This window comes from Hyaena hyaena, unplaced genomic scaffold (genome assembly GCF_003009895.1).
Source record: "Hyaena hyaena isolate Hyena2069 unplaced genomic scaffold, ASM300989v1 scaffold_155, whole genome shotgun sequence".
NCBI classification, from domain to species: domain Eukaryota; kingdom Metazoa; phylum Chordata; class Mammalia; order Carnivora; family Hyaenidae; genus Hyaena; species Hyaena hyaena.
This window is the reverse complement of record NW_024080787.1, coordinates 1724322-1743664: the sequence shown is the minus strand read 5'-3', so window position 1 is coordinate 1743664 and position 19343 is coordinate 1724322. Positions and strand designations below refer to the sequence as shown.

Sequence of the window (19343 nt, the reverse complement as noted above, 5' to 3'; positions counted from 1 at the left end):
CCAAGCCCACGTTCACTATATCCCTGAAGGTGCTTGATTAAGACCAGCAGTCTGAACTAAAACAGCTGTGTATGCCCTGCACCACTAGCCAGGCTCCTTCCTCTCCAGCTGACAAATCCTCCACTAGAGGCCGAGCCAAGCAAGGAGGGTGTAGGAAGGACTCTGCTAAAGGTAACTGGCATGTAGAGCCCTTGGCTGGAGACCTGGTGGTGAGAACAGCAGCAGCAATGTCACTACCCCTGATTAATAATTCAGACTCAAGGGCAAACTGCTTTTCCCTGGGAGCCTGTGAGAAGAGTCCCTGCAGTAAGTCCATGGTGGCCTCTGGTTCCACTAAAACCACTGTGCTCTCACTGCACAATGGGCCACTGCCAAACACTGATGAATGTAAAGCCAGTGACCAAATGTGTAGGGCACTGCACACACTGCTCTAGGTACTCCGCTCTTTTTGCTCATTTACTTCTCACAACAAAGTGGGGTGGCAGGTATCATGATCAGACCAGGAAACCAAGGCAAAGGAAGCTGGCCAAGGTCACACAGCAGCAGCCAGTTACAGAGTCACAGCTTTGACTCAAGGCTCAGACTCAGACCTCCTCCTAATCTCTCCTGTACACGTCCCTTGATCCAAAGAGAAGTTGTTTCTGTCTGGGGCTAGCACAGGAGTTGGCAAAATTCGTAGCTTTAGAAAGCAAAAATAGGAATTTGGATAGTATAAAATCTAAATCCTCTGAATCCTCAGAGTCCTCTGGATCCCCAGAAAATCAATCTAATTGGATCAAGTTAGATCACCACCCCTGAAGAGTTCTTCATGAACCACAGCTAGCTTTCTAAACCTTCTCAACCTTTGGCTGGCGGTTCCCTGTCCTCACGGTCAGCCAGGGCCAGCCCAACCGCCAGTCCCTCTCTCTACTCTCAACCTCAGGTTACTTGACAGCAAGAAGGACCCTCTCTGATGTGGAGGTCACCAAGTCTGGCTCTGAGATGTTCCTTTGAACTAAAAGCGTTTTAAAATTTTGAGTTAGTTTTTAACACATAAAACTGGAACATTTCACATAAAAATCTATATTTTCAGCTTCTCTCGAGAAAAACCAGACAGTCTCGCAAAAGCTGGCTGGAACCCCACGGAAGAAGCATGACCTCCGCAGAGCACCAGCTGCCACATCTAATGCTCTCAGCACAGAGGCAGGTCCGGGACCCTCACGGCTCCCCTTGCTTCTTTCCATTAGCTGTGTGGTCTCAGCGGTGTCTGGATTTGCACACCTTGATCTGATGATGTCTAGTGTTTCCTCATGGCCTTATCACCTAACTGTTTCTGCCAGACATCTGGCTTCTGTCCCCTTGAATGTGCCTAACAATCCTCCCCTGTGTTTTGACAGACTACCTACTCCATATCAAATTCTCTTACCTTGGCTTTTGAGACTTGACCCAAATCTTTTCAGGAAGGTGAAAGGTACATTATTTCCACTTTATTTCACCATGATGGCTCCTCTGACCTCTCCCAACTCTGACCTATGGGCAATCTCCCTGCAAAGCAGACTTCTGCCCTTCCCTCCTTACTTTCCCTGAAGACAGATCCCGCCAGGCTTCACTGATACACACCCACACATTCGCCTTCCACATCTACGTCCCATCCTGACGTTACCCCAGGGCTCCTCCGGATACCCCGGAACCCATCCCACTCAGAACAGAACCAGTTGTCTTGCTCTGTGAGCCGGCCCTACTCCCGGCTCTTGCTCTTGAGAAGGGCATCACCGTTTTCCAGGCAAACACCTGAAATTTTCTCCCATTCTGTTTCCTCACTCAACCCTACGTATCCAGCTGCTAAATCTTATGACCCCTTCCTGTTAAGTGCCTCTCAGGCAGTTCCTTTCAGTATTTGCTATCAGGACAGCTCCTGATAAATGCACACCTGGGTTTAACTTTCTGACTGGCTTTAGGCTTTCTTTTCTAGCCTCCACCACTAACACACAGCCTGGAGCGCACTGCTGTCCTGACACCCAGCTCAGGCCCGTTCATGACCCCCCCAACCGATTCAGTGACAGTAAATACTGCTTTAGTCGACCTCAAGGCCGTCCACAATCCAGGGACAGCCTACTTTGATCTCTCCGCTCTCTTCCCTGTCCTCTAGCTGTAATGAGAATATCCACACCAACATCAAGCCCCACGTGGGCTATGCCCTTTGTCTCTGGAATGCCTTCCCCTCTTTCTTCCAAAGCCCCTTCCAGTGCCAGCACTTGGAGGCTGGCTGAGGTGGACTGTTCTTCTGCCTTGACCATCTAGTTGAATGCAACATCTTTTGCTCCTATTTCATGCCTGTGTATCTAGGCTGTGTCCCTTCCCTGGTCTGCAGGATTCTTTAGGGCAGCGCTGAGCACAGGTCTCTGTGTCCACTCAGTGAACTGAGGCACACTGTAGAGCTCAACTCTGCCACAGCAGAAAAAAGTCACTAATCCCAGAAGCTGCAGAAATAAAACAAACCTTCTCATCCTTTGGGGGCCGACCCCGTTTCCGGGGACTCTGCTCTTGGGCTCTTTTAAGAGGGGACTTGGAGCCTCTCTCTGAAGAGCCTGAAGACACCCTCTTCTTTCCTTCTCCCATGTTCTTCTTCACCTTCCCTTCAGACAGGCTAAGCTTCCGCTTCTCATCACCCGAGTTTGGCCTACTTCTCTCCTCACTGGAATTACGCCGATTCTTGTCATCAGCAGAATTGTGGGACGATGTCTGAAAGTTTAATAATAATAATGATAGCCACCACAGCAGCCACTGCCATTTACACAAGCCGCACCCTATGAGAAGCGCTTTACATGCATTATCCACACAACTACTCTATGAAATAGATTCTGCTATTGCTCCCATTGATATCTGGAGTGGCAGATAAACAAATCCTATCACTTGCCTATAGTCCCAAAGCTAAGAAGTGGGATTTACACTCAGGCAGTGGATATATCCTAGAAGCTATGCCCTAATCTCCAGGATATAAAAGGGAGAAATGGCCTGTGTTGTACTTAAAAGTTGAGATTCTTCTCCTGAGTCCAGGTGACTTTCCTAAGAGTAGCAATATATTTCAGAAAAGTCAGCCACATGAACGGAGTTCCAAGTTGATTGGCAAAACATGGGTACCTTAGAAACGAAGTGGTGTTCTCTCCATTGGCATTACATAAGAATAGAGCTTTGGGTTTGGGCAAAGTTAATCCGTTAGTTACTATGCCAAAGCAACCAGTCTCATGTTGGCATAAAGTGAGAATCAGTCTCTTACCTGGTCTTTTCCTTTGGCTCTCCGGAGGAACTCTTCAACGGCATCCACAGCTTGCTGGAATCGTTTTCCCTTGTTAATCTTTATCATTTCCTCCTTATGCGCATGGTATGGCTTTAGCTGTTCCACTTTGATCCAGGCACTAGCAGAAAACACATAGAAAGCATATGATCCACAATGCTATGCCAGAAAGTATCAAATACCTCATCTCAACAGAATGCAGATACCGGTCTGGTTTAACTGGACTTTGAAACAGGCTTGCCATTTTTTAAAAACATGTTATCAACCACCTTAAACTCAAGGGGTGTTACAAAAGTATGTTTTCCTGAAACAAGTCAAGCACAACAACCGCCACACCACAAACAAAACCAGAACATTCTCCACACAAAACTGTAGGCTATTTACATCCAGTCTTGTTCACCAGCCTTCCACACTGAACCACACATCGCCTGCCACTGGTGCAGGGCAGAGGGAGCCTGGAGGTGTTCTCCCACTCTCCTCACAGAGCCTCAGGAAGCATTATTAACCACAGCAACAGCACCGCCCAGTTGACACTCAAACCAGAATGACAACCTGCCAATCAGCTGAGGACCAGCGATGCTTCCAAGGCTAACAAAATGCAGCATCTGAAATCTCTTGTTCTTACAGGTACCTGTTCATAAATGATGGCGTCTGTGACTACTAAACCACACAAAATGTGCGGCATGTGATTCGGAATGAGGGCAGCATTCATAACAAGAGGCCTTTAGAAACAACATTCTGCTTGTGATTAAAAGCAGAACATACCCTTATGATAGTTAATTCTTAATTCCTAACATCAACACAAAGCACATGAAAGTAAAATAGCCATCATTCGTCACTTCTGGAGTATCTGGCCTGCCACACTAACCTGAACAAATCTGTCCCAGCTGGCTTCCTGTGGTTTCCCTAAATGACATTCGGCTTTCCAGCACAAAGGAGATGATTTTATGGGCTTGGAGAGGTAACAGTAACTTAGAGGTTTCTACTGTGTAACGCTCACAGGTTTCATAGCATAACCTTCCGAAAAAGTAGGTAGTGTTAAGGAGAAACTGAGCTATCATTCTGACTTAGGGGCTTCTCCTTTAAAGAAAGCTAGAAAATATTCACTAATAACAGTAAAAGTGCTAACATCTGCACATAAAAATAGCATGACCAACACACCAACAGGCACCTATGCTTTGAGTGTCATGTTACCAACTGTGACTATGGATCTGTACAAACACAACAGCTGTGGGGCCATCAGCTTGCAAATATGACAGCAAAGCAGGACTAAGCAGGATATCTATGGCCAAAGAAAGCCACAGAGATTGAACGATGAACAAGGACTCAAACATGGTCTCGCTGCATTAACCTCCAATCAGGTGAAGTAGGCAGGTACCTCCCAGTGACCAACTCAAGTCTGAAAGTTGACATGATAGAGCCAATTGGTCTAATTTATGGGGAGAAAAAACTGAATAAAGTTTTGCTCTTAGTCTGGCAGGTAAACCACCGACCAGACCCTCCTGCTTCTCCCCCCTTTCAGTGTTTCTAAGGACAGACCATCAGAGCAGATGCAGAGCTAGACATGCCCCGAAAAGTGGGTTAAACTGTCACCCTAAGATGACACAAGTATCCGTGGTAAAGCTTAAACAGCCCCTATGCTCTGGACATGCCTCTTCCTTCTCTGAGCTTCAGGTTAGAAACTGAGACCCACACAAGTTCTGTGTGAGACCAATGGGGTGGTTTTTATGGAGGCTCTTGAGACAGGAAGTACACTCCAGGCATCCTAATACCTGCCTCCCTCTACCCACATGAGCCTCCGGTTGAGAGAAATGGAGAGGTAAAGACATCTGTGGAGGAAGCCCCAATAACCCATGCCTATTTTTTCACTGAAGCATTTTAAGTGAATTACTGATTTCTGCCAGAATGGAATGGTCAAAATTCAATTCATCCTCAAGACTGGCATTTTAATACTAAAATGAAAATTTCCTCTCTGACCACGTTTGAAAAGTGAAAATGGTTTGCTAAACGAACGGGGAGTATAAACAGGACTTCAAGAAGATAAATGCAAGAAGTATTAATCTAGTGAAGAATTTAGTCTGTTGTTGAAGCACTGTGTTCCATCAGAAACACTGTAAATAAAAAGCCAGCTCACCCGAGCCCTATGAGGATTACTTCTTGAAAGCAAGCCAAATTGAAATCACTTTAGTCATCTGAATAGAGTTTTTTCTCTAAAGTATTACAAAACCCTGTCTCCTTAAAGAGTTGCTTTTCAGCTGGCACTTCAATAATGCGCCATTCTCCAATACACTGAGGCCCATCAGCTGGGCCTGGCATGCAACTGGTGCTCAAGAAATAATCACTGAGTAAATGACGCCTTCTTGGCACATTCAGAGGGGCTGGAATGCTGGCATCTTGATTGAATGTTATAAGACTTTGGTGGCCCTCTTTGGTTGTTGCTGTTGTCTGTAGTTATTATTTTTTTTTAATGTTTATTTCTTTTGGAGACAGGGGGGAAGGGCACAGAGAGAGGAGAGAGAAAATCCCAAGCAGGTTCTGTGCTATCCTCATCGAGCCTGATATGGGGCTCAAACTCATGAACTGTGAGATGATGACCTGAGCCAAAATCAAGAGTCAGAGGCCTAACTGAATGGGCCACCCCGGTGCCTCTGTTTGCTTAGAAGTAAGAGACTGGTTTCTCTCTGTGATACAAGCTGTGACTTGTGATTTCTTTCCCATTATCCTCCCAATGTCTAGATGGAGCAGGATCTTTTCTGCCTAATTTGCTTATAGGCTGGGAAGTCAGAAAAATCAAGCTTAGTCAAGTGGTATGTAAAGTACAGGCCTTTGCTTTTTATGTACAAGGAAGTTAATTACGTTGTTTGTAGTGGCAATCAGTGAGGTCATTATGAAGAAAAATGGAAGGTCCCTTGAGATAGTCTGGCTAAGGGAAAAAAGGGGCAGAGCAGTGTGTGTAGTATGCTATCGCTTATGTAAAAATACGGAAAAATGAATCTGTAACCTTTTGATTCTGCACACAGTACCTCTGGAGAGACACTCATGGCTGGTACCTGGGTGGCTGAGAGACAGACATGAATGGAACCCTTTCACAGTTTATAGCTTGATTTTGGGGGGGAACTGTAAACACGTATTGTCTTTTTTTTTTTTTTTCTTCAGTTTATTTACGGGGGGAGGGGCAGAGAGAGAGAATCCCAAGCAGGCTTTGCACCAGCAGCACAGAGTCTGACACGGGGCTTGAACTCAGGGACTGTGATAGCATAACCAGGGCCGAAACCAAGAGTCAGATGCTTAACGGACTGAGCCACCAGGTGCCCCAAACCTGTATTATCTTTAAAAAAAAAAAAAAAAAAAAAATACAAATTAACAGTAAAGGTCACTGCTGTAGAACACTGGCTGCTCTGCCCAGGGGTTTTCCCCCATGACTTCCTTGTTTGTAGGTTTGCTCAGGTAGGTGAATACTGCCTGGTACAGGTGTAACTGTACCTATACCACGGCCAGGAGCAGCAGACTTACCCTGGTATCCTGATACACCCCCTATAACTTCTTTTCACTTGCAAATATAAACCTTCCACTATAAGCCACCCTCAAATTACATACTCCATTGAAAATGAATTAAACACCTCACATTTTCGAAAACTTCCGTAATTCTGACCTGCTTTACCCTTACGTTAAAATCACACCATGTAGACATATTAAACATGCTGGTCTAGGAACAATCTCCAAAACTCCCACATATGTGTCTCAGACTTTGCACAACACAATGACTTGGGTGGGAGTAGGGGGTGGAGAGAGAACACGTACAAGTGTGAGCACAGTCCAAGGTGAGAACAAAGATGGGGTCAGAAGAGGGGGTCTGTTTCTTTCTCCATCTGATTTGGAGAGCAGTACCAACAAATGATTTCTATGCTCTCCCCCCAACCACTATAAACCACTGAAAGGAAGGAGCTGAGAATTACTGGTAGCTGTTACTTGCTGTTACTTGCTGTTACTTGGCCCAAGTCCAAGTTGTTCAGAAATCACAAATCAAAAAACAAATAACCAAAAACAAAACAAAACAAAACCCACAAAGAAAATAAAAGCTCCTCATTTAATTTCAAGTCATGATTATCATACAAACATCAACAAAGACTTGCAGATAAGACAGGTTTAAAAGATTGTTTTCAAACCTTGAAAACATTCCCAAATGAGGCTTTCAAGCTGCACTGTCCATGCCAATATGGCCAGATGCTTCTTTTGTGCCAGACTCTCTAATCCTGGTGCATGACACCTGCTCCTGGAGACCCTGTCCCAGCCACGAAGGGGGTCACCTGGAGGACGGATGCTGGTGCTGGGAGAGGAAAATCTACTCAATGCTCTCTAGGACAGGTTCTGTCCAGCCCTGGCAGAGGGACACTGCTGGCTCAGTCCAAATAATACCTGGAGCAGAGCACTCACTATCATCCTGGCTCTGTTCTCAAACTATTACACAGTGTTGGATGTAGGGAAAGTGGGCCAATGACGTGCCAGGCGAAAAGAAAAAAGGAATCCTCAGATAGTTTCAAGTTGCTATGCTTTTAATTACAAGCCACAGGTTTTCCTCCAAGAGTTTCTTTGATACTCACACACTTCATACCTTGTATCTGGCTTGACAAAAAAAAAGTATCTCAGATTGGGATCCTGGACATCTTATCACTTAACTCCACAAACATCCTGCCTCTCAGTGTCTACATCTGTTAAAAAGGCAGAACCAGCACAAATATCCTATCCAGTTCCTCAAAGGGCTGTTGTGGGTTCAGCTATGAAGACTGCCACAGAAACTCACAGGTGGTCATTTGGGAACTACCCACTTTTGCTGACAGTATTTTCCTGAACTGTTTGTTTCCAGGGGTTGAGTACTCCCAAACTTAATGAGCTCCCTCCATCTGCCATAGCCGCTGATGAAACTTTTAAACCTTGAGCTCAGTTTCTATTTTGATGGGCAAGTGTCTGTCCAGGGTAGGCCTTCATAGGCCTGAGACTTAATCTTTGAGAGTGATCACCCGGTGGAGTTGTCAAAATTAACGCTGAAGGTATTCTTTCCTCTGTATTTCCACAAAACAACCACGGGTAATTCCCACAGTAGCCATCCAGGCTTGGAGAGCCGAATCTAGCATCTTACTAAGTCCTTCCCCTTATAGGAGAGGCTGGTCAGGAAGGTCCAGTCCTCTCTTTCTAATGGATGTCAACACAATTTGTTAGAGGTTTAAAAAAAATTTTTTTTTAATGTTTTATTTCTGAGAGAGAGAGAGACAGCATGAGCAGGGGAGGGTCAGAGAGAGAGGGAGATACAGAATCCGAAAAAGGCTCCAGGCTCTGAGCTAGCTGTCAGCACAGAGCCTGGCATAGGGCTCAAACCCACGAACTGTGAGATCATGACTGAGCCAAAGTCGGACGCTTAACCGACTGAGCCACCCAGGAGCCCCAATTTAGATGTTTTGACAGAAAAAGCGAGAGAGAGAAATTAGTTTTCTAAAAGGTTGAAATCTTGGTTTAAGGGGCTACCCTTTTTAACTCTTTAATAAAGATCCTTGCTAATATAAAAAAAAAAAACTCATCTATAAATATTTTTTCCCATATGTACTATGTCAGTTTTGAAACTGAACATCTCTGACTTAATCTTATACTCCTTAAGAATTCAGGAACAGGGACGCCTGGGTGGCTCAGTCAGTTGAGCATCCGACTTTGGCTCAGGTCATGATCTCACTGTTGTGAGTTCGAGCTCCATGTCGGGCTCTGTGCTGACAGCTCAGAGCCTGGAGCCTCTTTCAGATTCTGTGTCTCCCTCTCTCTCTGCCCCTTCCCTGCTCATGCTGTCTCTGTCTCTCAAAAAATAAAATAAAAATGTTAAAAAATAAAAATAAAAAAAGGAATTCAGGAACAACCCCATGGGGTCAGACCCTAGCCACCAAAGTCCGGGCCCAGTAACCAACAGGGTCTCTAGCCCAGGGTATGCCAGGAGCACAGAGCCCTCTCTCTCCTTGACATCAAGCATTAAAGGTGATGGAGAGCCCAGCTTCCTCTGGAGCCACTTAGGGTCTTGCCCTGAACAAAGCAGTTCTCATCTCTAAAAATCCACTTGTACTTTCTGTCTAAACCACTTGTCAAATGTCTGTTTCCTACAGTGATCCTTATGCATGCTCTTAACAGGGTCACCACAGCACATGTTCTGGTCACATTGCCTTTTGTTGAAATGTCTGATGATTTATGAACACGTCAGTGTTTACCTCCTTAAGGCTATTCATCATTTCATCAATTCTGATTGTGTTCTTTTTCAGACTTTGCTTTTTCGAATTAAAGAATCCTACTCTTTGATCTGACTTGGTCCCCTTTTCTTTCTTTTTTTTTTTTTTTTTTTTTAGGAGAGGAGAGAGACACAGCGTGAGCAGGGGAGGGTCAGAGAGAGAGGGAGTCACAGACTGAAACAGGCTCCAGGCTCTGAGCTGGCAGTCAGCACAGAGCCTGACGCGGGGCTCGAACCCACGAACCGCGAGATCATGACCTAAGCGAAAGCCGGACGCCCAACCGACTAAGCCACCCAGGCGCCCCACTTGGTCCCCTTTTCTGATCTTGACTAGATCCATCAGATACCTTTGGGAGCATGGACTGGACTGCACACAGTACTCCTGGCAAGGGAAACTTACTGTTTTGTGCTCAAAGCCTTTTGATCAAAAGAGGAGACCTGGCTGAGGCCCTTAGGAATTTCCAACTCTTAGATGCCTTTCTTTTCAAATAGATTCTCTCTCATTCAAGTTTCCCTTACTTAAAGCCACCTGCTTTTTACCAGTGCGTCTCTTGTAACATATCTCTATCCTGACCTGGTTTATCAAACACCAGCTGTATGCCAAACCACAGTATCAATAAGTGCCACTCCTTCTCCTTCATAGCTACAAGGTAGGGAGCATCACCCCCACACATGGGTAAGGACACAAAGGCTTAGAAAGGTGAAAACAGCTTGCCCAAATTGTAGGGCAGATATAACTGGCATGTGAATGCATAGTAGGCCAGCATCAAATCCAAAATCCAAATATTTCCCCCAGAGTAATTCCCTGGTACCTGACCATCTGGACACTTCACCTTCAGATAATGTTAAGACACTAAATAACATTTGCTGATCACTGATCACTAAGAACCCTTCTCCCTTCAGAAGTGTTTGGAGATCCTTACTCTTTGTTTCCTTTCATTGTCAACTGCCTAGCCACAAAAAGGTAACATGTTAGCCTGTGGTAATTTTATTTTTAAATATCTTTTTTTAAGTTAAAAAAATATATATTTATTTTGAGACAGAGAGAGGCACACAGAAAGAGAGGGAGAGAATCCTAAGCAGGCTCCACACTGGCAGTGCCAGAGCCCAATACAGGGCTTGAACTCACAAACTAGGAGATTATGGTCTGAGCTGAAAGCAAGAGTCAGATGCTTAACTGAGTGAGCCACCCAGATGTCCCTTATATAACTTTTTACATTCTACCAAAGGAGTTTAAAAAGCTTAAAAGATATTGTATCTACAGCGGCCCTGAATCTACTTGCTTATGAATCCCCTCAAAAAAACTTTAGCCAGGGGCGCCTGAATGGCTCAGTCGGTTAAGCGTCTGACTTCGGCTCAGGTCATGATCTCTCACGGTTCGTGGGTTCGAGCCCAGCATCTGGCCCGGTGCTGACAGCTAGCTCAGAGTCTGGAGCCTGTTTCAGATTCTGTATCCCCCCTCTCTCTGACCCTCCCCTGCTCATGCTGTCTCTCAGAAATAAATAAAACATTAAAAACAAAACAAAAAAAAACTTTAGCCAGGAATCATATCCTCTCCACCACTACTAATACTTTAGATTATTTTCGTGTTTGGTAAGTGCATCTTTTTCACTGGCTTCACTTGTGTACCTGGCTAAGTGCTAAAATTCACTCAACTCCAATTTTCTGTCTTATCTGTAGTATTTGTTATACAGATCAGTTTATTCTTTTGATCTTCCAGCATTTTTAAAATTCTAAGAACACAAAGGCTTTTATACCTCTCGTAATGTCATCAAGCCCCCACTTTCCATGAGTTTCCACTTTTGTTCTAGTCTTGTGTACATCTTCATTTAGCTAACCAATTGGACCAACCATACTGCCTCTCTCATTCTCAAGCACAGTTCTTCACCCCAGGTGGGGAGCCTCTCTCTGCCCACACATTCAACTTAACATCCAGTTGTTCATGGTCTTCCTCCTGCCTGCAATGCCCTTCTTCTTGCCTATTCAAATTCTATCCATCCTCCAAGGGTGGATTCTAATCCCATCTCTTCCATCAGCCTTCTCTGACCTGCCTGTTCTCCACTACTGTCTCCTTGTTCTAGAACACTTTAATAATCAATCACCCATATCACTCATTCTGCATGTATTCCCATCTGAAATGTTTATGTCTTGTTACTCAAGTTCCTGAAAAGCAAGGACCACAACATTCACCTTTCTCCAGAAGTTCCCTTCAGTGTCAGAAACTTGAATTTGCTAATGAAACAATTAGCACTTCTTTTATGTATCAGAATAATCTTTGTTGTCAAGTCAATGGCATTACCAGAATATTCCTGCTTCCAGAGTATCTCTGGCTCTCACAACTCTTGGGCCAGTGACTACCTTAAAATATTGTCATCAAAAGACTGTTGTTTTGTGACAGAGAACAGGGCTGAGTATATGAGTAGATCTGCATGGTGAAGGTAGACATACCAGTTAAACTCTCAACTGGGATAAGTACTCAGCATATAAACTCCAGAATGAGTAACACTGTTTGTAAGAGATTTTGCTATAGAATATATCACTTTGTAGAAACGTGTATTTTAACCACTGGTATTAGATTCCTCAAAAAAGTCACACACACTTTTTTCAAAGCAAAAGCTACATTTTTCTCTAAGAATCATAAGTGGAAATACAACTACGTAAAGCATCTAGCTAGACCAGGTAATCAGATCCATGAAATAATGAAAAAGCTGAATAAATCACTGGAAACTCAAGTAAATACATATTTTGCCCCTCACTGTGACCTGTATGTTGTATATCAAGAATCTCAAATCAATGGTCCTGATTTAAACTCTAGGACAGATCTGGTTAAAAAGCTCTACTGTTACAACGTTGCAGAAAGTCACCTAGTTTTACAAAGAACAGAATCAAACAATTACTTCTCTTATAATAAAGGTTTCAGGGTTTTTTTTTTTTTCAGTATATACCTCATACATGAACCACAATGATAAACAGCCATTAAGAGAACCAAATGTGGTTCTTATAAAAGGAACTACCTATGGTGTTGGATAAAAAGATGTGAGAAATTTTCTTATTGTAATTATCATATTAAGAAGATAGTGAATCCTATTTCTTACTGACTGACATTGTTATTGGCCCCAGAACAATTTCTATGAGCTAAGAATAGCATCTTTTATTTAGATATAAAGCCAGAATGATATGCCATTCTGACAGACTACGGTAAAAATGAACTAAGGTCCCTAGAACATTCTGGCAAGTAGCTCAGATCCAGGATAACGCCCACAGAAAAAGTGAAACTTTTGATGAGCACTACTCACTGATCTTCTGTTCCAAAAAACTTCACAAAGAAGCATTTCTTTCCACGTGGTTTCTTCAAGTCTTTGGGTGGATTAACAATCTGGGGAGTAAAAGGAGGAAAAAAAAGTTTTTTCCATACCTCTAAGTTGGTGAGGAAAAAAAAATGAAATAAAAGAAAAGGAATATTCTTGAAAAGAACCCAGGCCCTACTACATGTCCAAACCTGGCACTCACCTACTGAGATGTGTGGAAAAGTGCAAATATTCTAGGAACTTCTAGAATACATCTACCAAGTAGCAGTGTTTGGTAGGTAGAAAATCCCCTTCACTGCAATAGCCCTGTTTTAAAAGCAGTTAAAACTAAGATCAAAGTCAACCAACCCCCACAATCACGTGACCCTTAAATCACTGAAGAAATGCAGAGAACACTCTTAAAAAACACTTCTGTGAAGTAATAAGGTAAGGTGGTGATGCACTTCTGATAAGAGGTAAGCCATCGGGTATAGCACTGTTGCACCAGTATGTTGTACACCTGAAACTTCGGTAACATTGTATGTCAATTATGCTTCAATAAAACAAAACACAAAAAACTGCAGGAAGAGCTGAGACAGGTAACAATGACAATGAAGGACAACTGAGGCAATGGATATGCCATATTGCAAAGAGACAGTCTAAAGACATTTCCTGGGCTCCTAGCAAGAATATAAAAACAGAACATTTGGAAAGCTATGACGGATCGCCTCATGCAAAATCTGGAATGCCAACTTCTGCAAAGAGGCACTGGAGCAGCACATATGGTAACATGAAAAGAAGATTTAAACTTAGTTGGGACAAAAATACTTTGACTTTTCACTAACCTACATTTAGATTTCTCTCTTCCTGGAGAATTTATTTTCTTCTCCTTTTGTTACATTTAAGTGTAAAGCTAAATTCAAATTGAAATCGATTTCCAGGATTAAAAAACTTCACCAAAGCCATCTCTGATTCAAGAGATAAGCATTTACTGCAGATTAAATGACCTGGTTTATATGATATTGCCTTTTCTAAACAATCCGAGAGTAGAGACAGAAAAATTCCATTTAAATAAGTCTAGTTTAAGGATGCCTGGCTGGCTCAGTCAGAAGGGCATGGGACTTTTGATCTCCAGGTGGTGAGTTCAAGCCCCAGGTTGGGTGCAGACACTACATAAATAAATAAGTATATAATTTTTTTTCCAAGTAGGTCCAGTTTAACTAAATACCAGAAATTGAGGGGAACGCATTTACATTTTCACCTCCTCACACCCAACTTCAGATGTCTTCCATTAATAGCAAGACACTCACCTTTCCTGGCCAAGGAGGATATCGGCCGAGTTTCCCCCTAGAGAAAACACAGAGTCAGCATTTGCCCTGGAAAAGCCAGTCCATCTCCTTCAACCCACTCAACGTGAAATTTATTTTCCTAACTCTCCACCTGCACTCTCAAGTGCCAAAAGGCAAGCTGGCAAACAGGAGTTCTTAAATTGGCTTCCACGGCTGGGCCCAAGAGGCCCAAACTCTTCAGAAACAGAATACAAAAGTGCATAAGGTATGTGCATTCTTTTGGTGTCAAGGAACACTGAAGAACAAAACCAATCAAGTCACTTGTCTAAGAGCGTCCCCACGACGGGGAGGGCAGTTTGCTCGGTAAACACAGACTTCCCCTTACAAAGTCTGGTTTAATTCACCGCGAAACCAGCCCGACTTTGACATGCTAATGGAAACCTTCCTCTGGGTCGAGAAGAGAGCTACGTCGCTCGAGGGAAGCGGACGATCAGTCTTGGTTCGAGCGGTAGTCTGGGACACAGAAGCAGACCACGAGAGGCACCCAAGAAGGCACTGGTTACTGCCAAGCCTTCGGTTGTAAAGGAGAAGTCTCCCTTCCATTTCTTCACGGGGCAGCGCCAGCAGTCCGGTTTCGACACCCCCGGCCAAGCCGCCCGCGCAGGTCGGTTCCATCGCAACGGGAGTTTTGACGGGCTTGCCCAGGCGAGATGGCCCCGGCGGCTCCCCGGTTCTCCCCCTTTCCGGGAAGCCTCCGCAAGACCCCAAGAATCCGGCGTCCGCGGGAGCTGCGCGGCGCCGGAGACTCCCTTCACGGTGTCCGCCGGCGTGCAGGTGCGGAGCGAAGCCCTCCCCCGGGCCGCCTTGGAGCTCAGAGCCCGGCCCGCTGTGGCCACTCTCGGCCTCAGTCCCCCGGGGCCGGGCTGCCCCTTCCGCCCGGCGTCGCTCCCAGCGCCGGCACCTCGTCTCGCCCTCTTTCTGCAGCCTGGAGCGCATAGAAAGGCAGCTCCGGGGCTGGCCGCGAACCCCGCGCCCAGTGAGGGAGCTCCCCGGCGCACCTCGCTTTACCCGGGCCGCCCGGACTCACCACACCAAATCGCCGAGCCGCAGACTCACAGCCGCCATCTTACCACCCAACCACCACCGACGCACGGGCCGCCGGGAACCTCAGGTCGCCCCGGCACCGCCCATTGGAGTGCCTCCGGCCACGTGACGGGGGCCGGCTGTCACCGGCCACGCCGCTGCTCTGACGTCACCGCGCCCGCAGGGGTTCATTGGCGGCCGAGCGGCACGTGACCCGGGCGCCGCGGTCTCGGCGCGCCGGAGCCCGGAGACTCCCGGCTCCTTCCCCCTCCCTCCGCTCGTGACAACGAAGCGCCCGCGGTCTGAAGCGGCGGAGGCGGTGGTGAAGGTGCTGCCGGCCGAGTGCGCAAGGGAGCCGGCCCTGCGGCCCGCCCTGCCCCTGGCCTCCAGCCCCCTCCTGTCCGCGCTTCCATTAGGGCCGTTAGTCCGGCGCGAGGGCCGGCCGTGTCGCCACTCCGGGAGCTGCCCTGACGGACCTCGGCGCGGCCTGGAAGCCAGCCTCCGCCCGAGCCCGGGGCCCGCACCCGGCGGGTTCTGCGTGGCCTCGCTCGGCGGGGGGGGGCGGACGGATCCTTCCGTGCGCGCTTTCTAACGGCCGGCGTCCGAGGAGCGGGCCGGAGTCCGTGTCCGCGCAAGTTCTCCCCGGGCGCCTGAGCAGCCCGCCCGAGGTCCCGAGTTGCTCGACCGACGTGGAGCCGGCGTCTCTCCGCTTCCTCCGGGGCCGGCGCGGCGGCACGGCCGGCGAGGCTCCCCCGAGCGCGCGGGGACCCTGCCATGGGCCGCGGCGCGGGCCGGCCGCCCGCCGGGAAGCATGGCTCGGGGGCCGGCCGCTAGCGGCGCCGCAGCCCGGGCGCCCGGGCCGGCATGAGGACCGCCGCGGGGGGACGAGTGCGGCCCGTGGGGCCGTAGCCTGCGTCGCGCCGGGGACAAAGGTGCGTGTCTTTGTCGGGACCGGGCTCTCACATAAGCCTTGTTGTAGTTTGACACTTTTAGAGAAGTTGGGAGCTGGCTGTTGTGACAGCAGGAAGGCGGATGCTCGCGTAGTTTCGGTATGTGAAAACGGAGTTATTGAATGGGGAACTTGCTCACGTCAGTTGAGCACAGGGCCCAAACATCCCGGAGGGGAAATAAACAGTTTTGGAAAGGTTCCAATCCCAGTGGTAGATTCCGAGTAAGTCTTCAGTGTCTATTTAAGAGTTTTTGTTGAGTCGCCCTCGCCTTGAAAAGGTGGCGGATCCACACGCACCTCCTGTAGGCGTTTTTGTCTTACAGAAGTTGGTTGTAAGAGCGTTTTGTTTTGTTTTTAGCGAGTTGGCTTGTCCGCAGCCTGGAATTTTTTTGACTTCGGTTTCCCCAGAGTGCCGGCAGTTAGTTTCAGGAGCTGTCATTTGCTGTTTTGTCTTAAGGACAAACCAATAATTGGAAGCGCATTTAAGATTCCAGGAAATGGTTGCATAAAATTAAACATATGTTACTAATTTAAAAACTTAAAATTTGAGGAATTGAAGGATAGCTTAATGATTTGATAAAATATCCGAATTGTAAGTCAACATCCCATTGGACCTAGAGGCATTCCCATGGGAGTCAGAACATGGTGAAAGATACATGTTTAATATTACCCTGGAAGTTTTAGCCAATGCAATAAGACATGAAACAAAAACAAACACTTCAGAAAGTAGACAAAATTCTCATCGGACAGCCTATTGTGGGAAAAAAAAAAGTTAAGGAAATGCCACTAAAATGTTTTACAAGATCAGCAAACAAAACTTAATTTTTCTGTTTTACTGATAATAGATTTGAAAATACAGTAGTTAAGAGGATGTATAATTAAAAAAACACGTTTTCTGGAAACCAAGTTGCAACAGACAGCTAGCGTTTCTTGGATGATGTCAATTGAGGTTTTTTTAAGAGGCACGTTTTTATGTGCACAATTCTGTGCTTTTTTAGAGTGATGTTCACCTTGTTGAAGTTGAGTATTTAAATGCTTAGGTTTTCTTAAGCCTTTTAAGTTTTACTTCCCCAAATTCTTTCATTTACAAATGGAAGAATAGTTATATAGAAATAAGAGTATGTGATCCTTGACAGAGCTTCAGTTAAGGTACTAATTTAACCGATTATAATTCCCAAACAATGAACTCTTTTTACAATGTTAAATCCCCTTAAATGTGTTTAATTACATTTAAAGTTTTTATGTTCTCTCAAATACTTCTAATTTCTAAAATGGTGAACTTATAAAATTAATAGTAATATCTTTCCAAAGACCTAACTCTTGTATGTCTGATAGCTGTATAAATCAGGTTTAAATGAACACTTTCAAACTTCTGTTTTTTTAAGCATTTGAAATTAAAGTTGTAAGTCTAACATTTCAAGTCATTAACATGTCTGATCCTCTTAAGTATTTCACATGACTTAGTAACAAGTAGCAAGCAGTAATCATGATTATAAAATATATCCAAAATCTAACTTGTAAGTGTTAATATGTTACAGGTTTGATTTATTCTCTAGTCTTATTTCTGTAATTTCTTAGGCCTGCAAAGTCACACAACTGAGAGAAGCAGTTTTACCATCTAGGTGAATGAAGTTACAGTGTCTAAAATGTGGATCATGATAAGGTTACATTTTAAAAATTACTGCCTGGACAGGGCCAGGGCCCTGGTTGGCCCTTTCGGGGTTAACTTCCTACATCCCATGAGCTGACTTACAGCTTCCCTTCCTGTAGTGAAACTACTGCTTTTGTCAGTGGAGGATCTTTAAGCCTCACCTTTGAGCTGTGATTTATTTTCACAACCCGGTGCATCATGAATGTCCTTGGGAGCCTTGGAAGTTTCTTGTAGGGGAATTTCTTTTCGGCATTTGCACGATGGGTTTTTGCACTGCCAACGTGTTTTGCTGCTAATCACTTGACTGCCTACTTAGAATTATTTCAACTCTTTTTTTTTAAAGTTTATCTTGAGAAAGAGAAAACATGAGCACAGGTGGGGGAGGGGCAGAGAGAGGGAGAGACAGAATCCCAAGCAGGCTCTGCACAATCAGCACAGAGCCTGACATGGGACTCGAACTCATGAACTGTGAGATCATGATCTGAGTCAAAATCCAGTTGGACATTTAACCAACTGAGCCGTCCAGGTGCCCCTTAACTCTTCAGTTTTAGTATTTTACTCCCTGGTCTTAGAGATCACAATTTTTGGTCATAGTAGAAAGCATAAATACTGCCTAGGTACTAGTATACGTTCTTATGTGGCTATGTATGATATGTGTAAATCTTCCTGAATTAGTCACTGCTTATTCATTACTGCCAAAATATAGTGAGCCTTTCTTGGGAACTTGTCAAAATGATTCTAAAATTGATCTGAAATAATAAACAGACTGGAATCGCTAAGTATTACTTTTAAAAGAAGAATAATAAAGATGAACCTTTGATTGAAGATATTAAAATACACCATAAAAATTTTCACAACAGTGTAGTGCTTGTTAAAGAATGTCTGGTTATACCGGATTAATCTAACAGTTTGGATTTCCGTAATAGACTTTAGGATGTCTAATACATTTCTATTTAACACAGGCCAAATCAGCACTGGAAAGAAAGGCTAGTGATAATTGCTGGGAAGAAATCTAGTTAGAGTTCAATGTGAAAAAGAATTAAAAATTTTTATCGTATCTCAAATCAAAATTAAACAGTAAATAACAACAGGAAAAAGTACAACAGGGATTATGTATCTATAAAATATCAAAAACTCATATAAATCAGTTTTTAAAAACCACAGTTTTGTCAGCAATTCCCTTCATGCTGGATATTGAGGTTGTTTTTATCATTTTTCCTATCCTGCAATGAATATCCTTACTTACTGTCATGGTAGAAAGTTCACAGTAGGAAAAAAAAGTTCACACTACAGTGTGAGTTATGTAAAACAAGACATAACATTATACACAAAGCACATGCAAAATTATGTGTGTACGTATATACACACGCACATATGTGTGTGCGTGTGTATTGCTATATTTATATTCTGTAAACCCTTGGAATTCTGGGCTTTACAATCTGTTTTGACCATTCCCAAGCAACTTTGAAAGTCTCTGGTATGTGATAATTTTTCAATTTGCCAAGAGCCAGCTTTGGGTGGAAGAGACTGGTGCATTAGGAAATGAGCTGA

General features: G+C 44.8%; 2 protein-coding genes across 8 annotated transcripts in view; one reads left to right on the top strand and one right to left on the bottom strand.

Annotated features, from left to right (window-relative positions):
* GLYR1 (glyoxylate reductase 1 homolog) overlaps window positions 1–15285 on the bottom strand; it is a 34338-nt gene extending 19053 nt beyond the window's left edge. For 2 of the 5 annotated variants that reach the window (XM_039239252.1, XM_039239253.1), the window contains exons 1-5: window positions 15197–15285; window positions 14131–14167; window positions 12830–12909; window positions 3257–3395; window positions 2479–2721 (exon numbers count right to left, since the gene is read on the bottom strand). In XM_039239252.1, coding sequence (XP_039095183.1) covers window positions 2479–2721; window positions 3257–3395; window positions 12830–12909; window positions 14131–14167; window positions 15197–15234 — 537 coding nt within the window. In that variant the 5' untranslated portion in view covers window positions 15235–15285. The other 3 variants (XM_039239255.1, XM_039239256.1, XM_039239257.1) reach the window with 2 other exon arrangements.
* Window positions 15286–15424: 139 nt separating this feature from the next.
* The window catches only part of UBN1 (ubinuclein 1), a 39638-nt gene continuing 35719 nt past the window's right edge, over window positions 15425–19343 (top strand). For all 3 annotated transcript variants that reach the window (XM_039239238.1, XM_039239237.1, XM_039239239.1), the window contains exon 1: window positions 15425–16124. The gene's annotated coding sequence lies outside the window, so the exon portion shown is untranslated. The remainder of the gene's footprint in view (window positions 16125–19343) is intronic.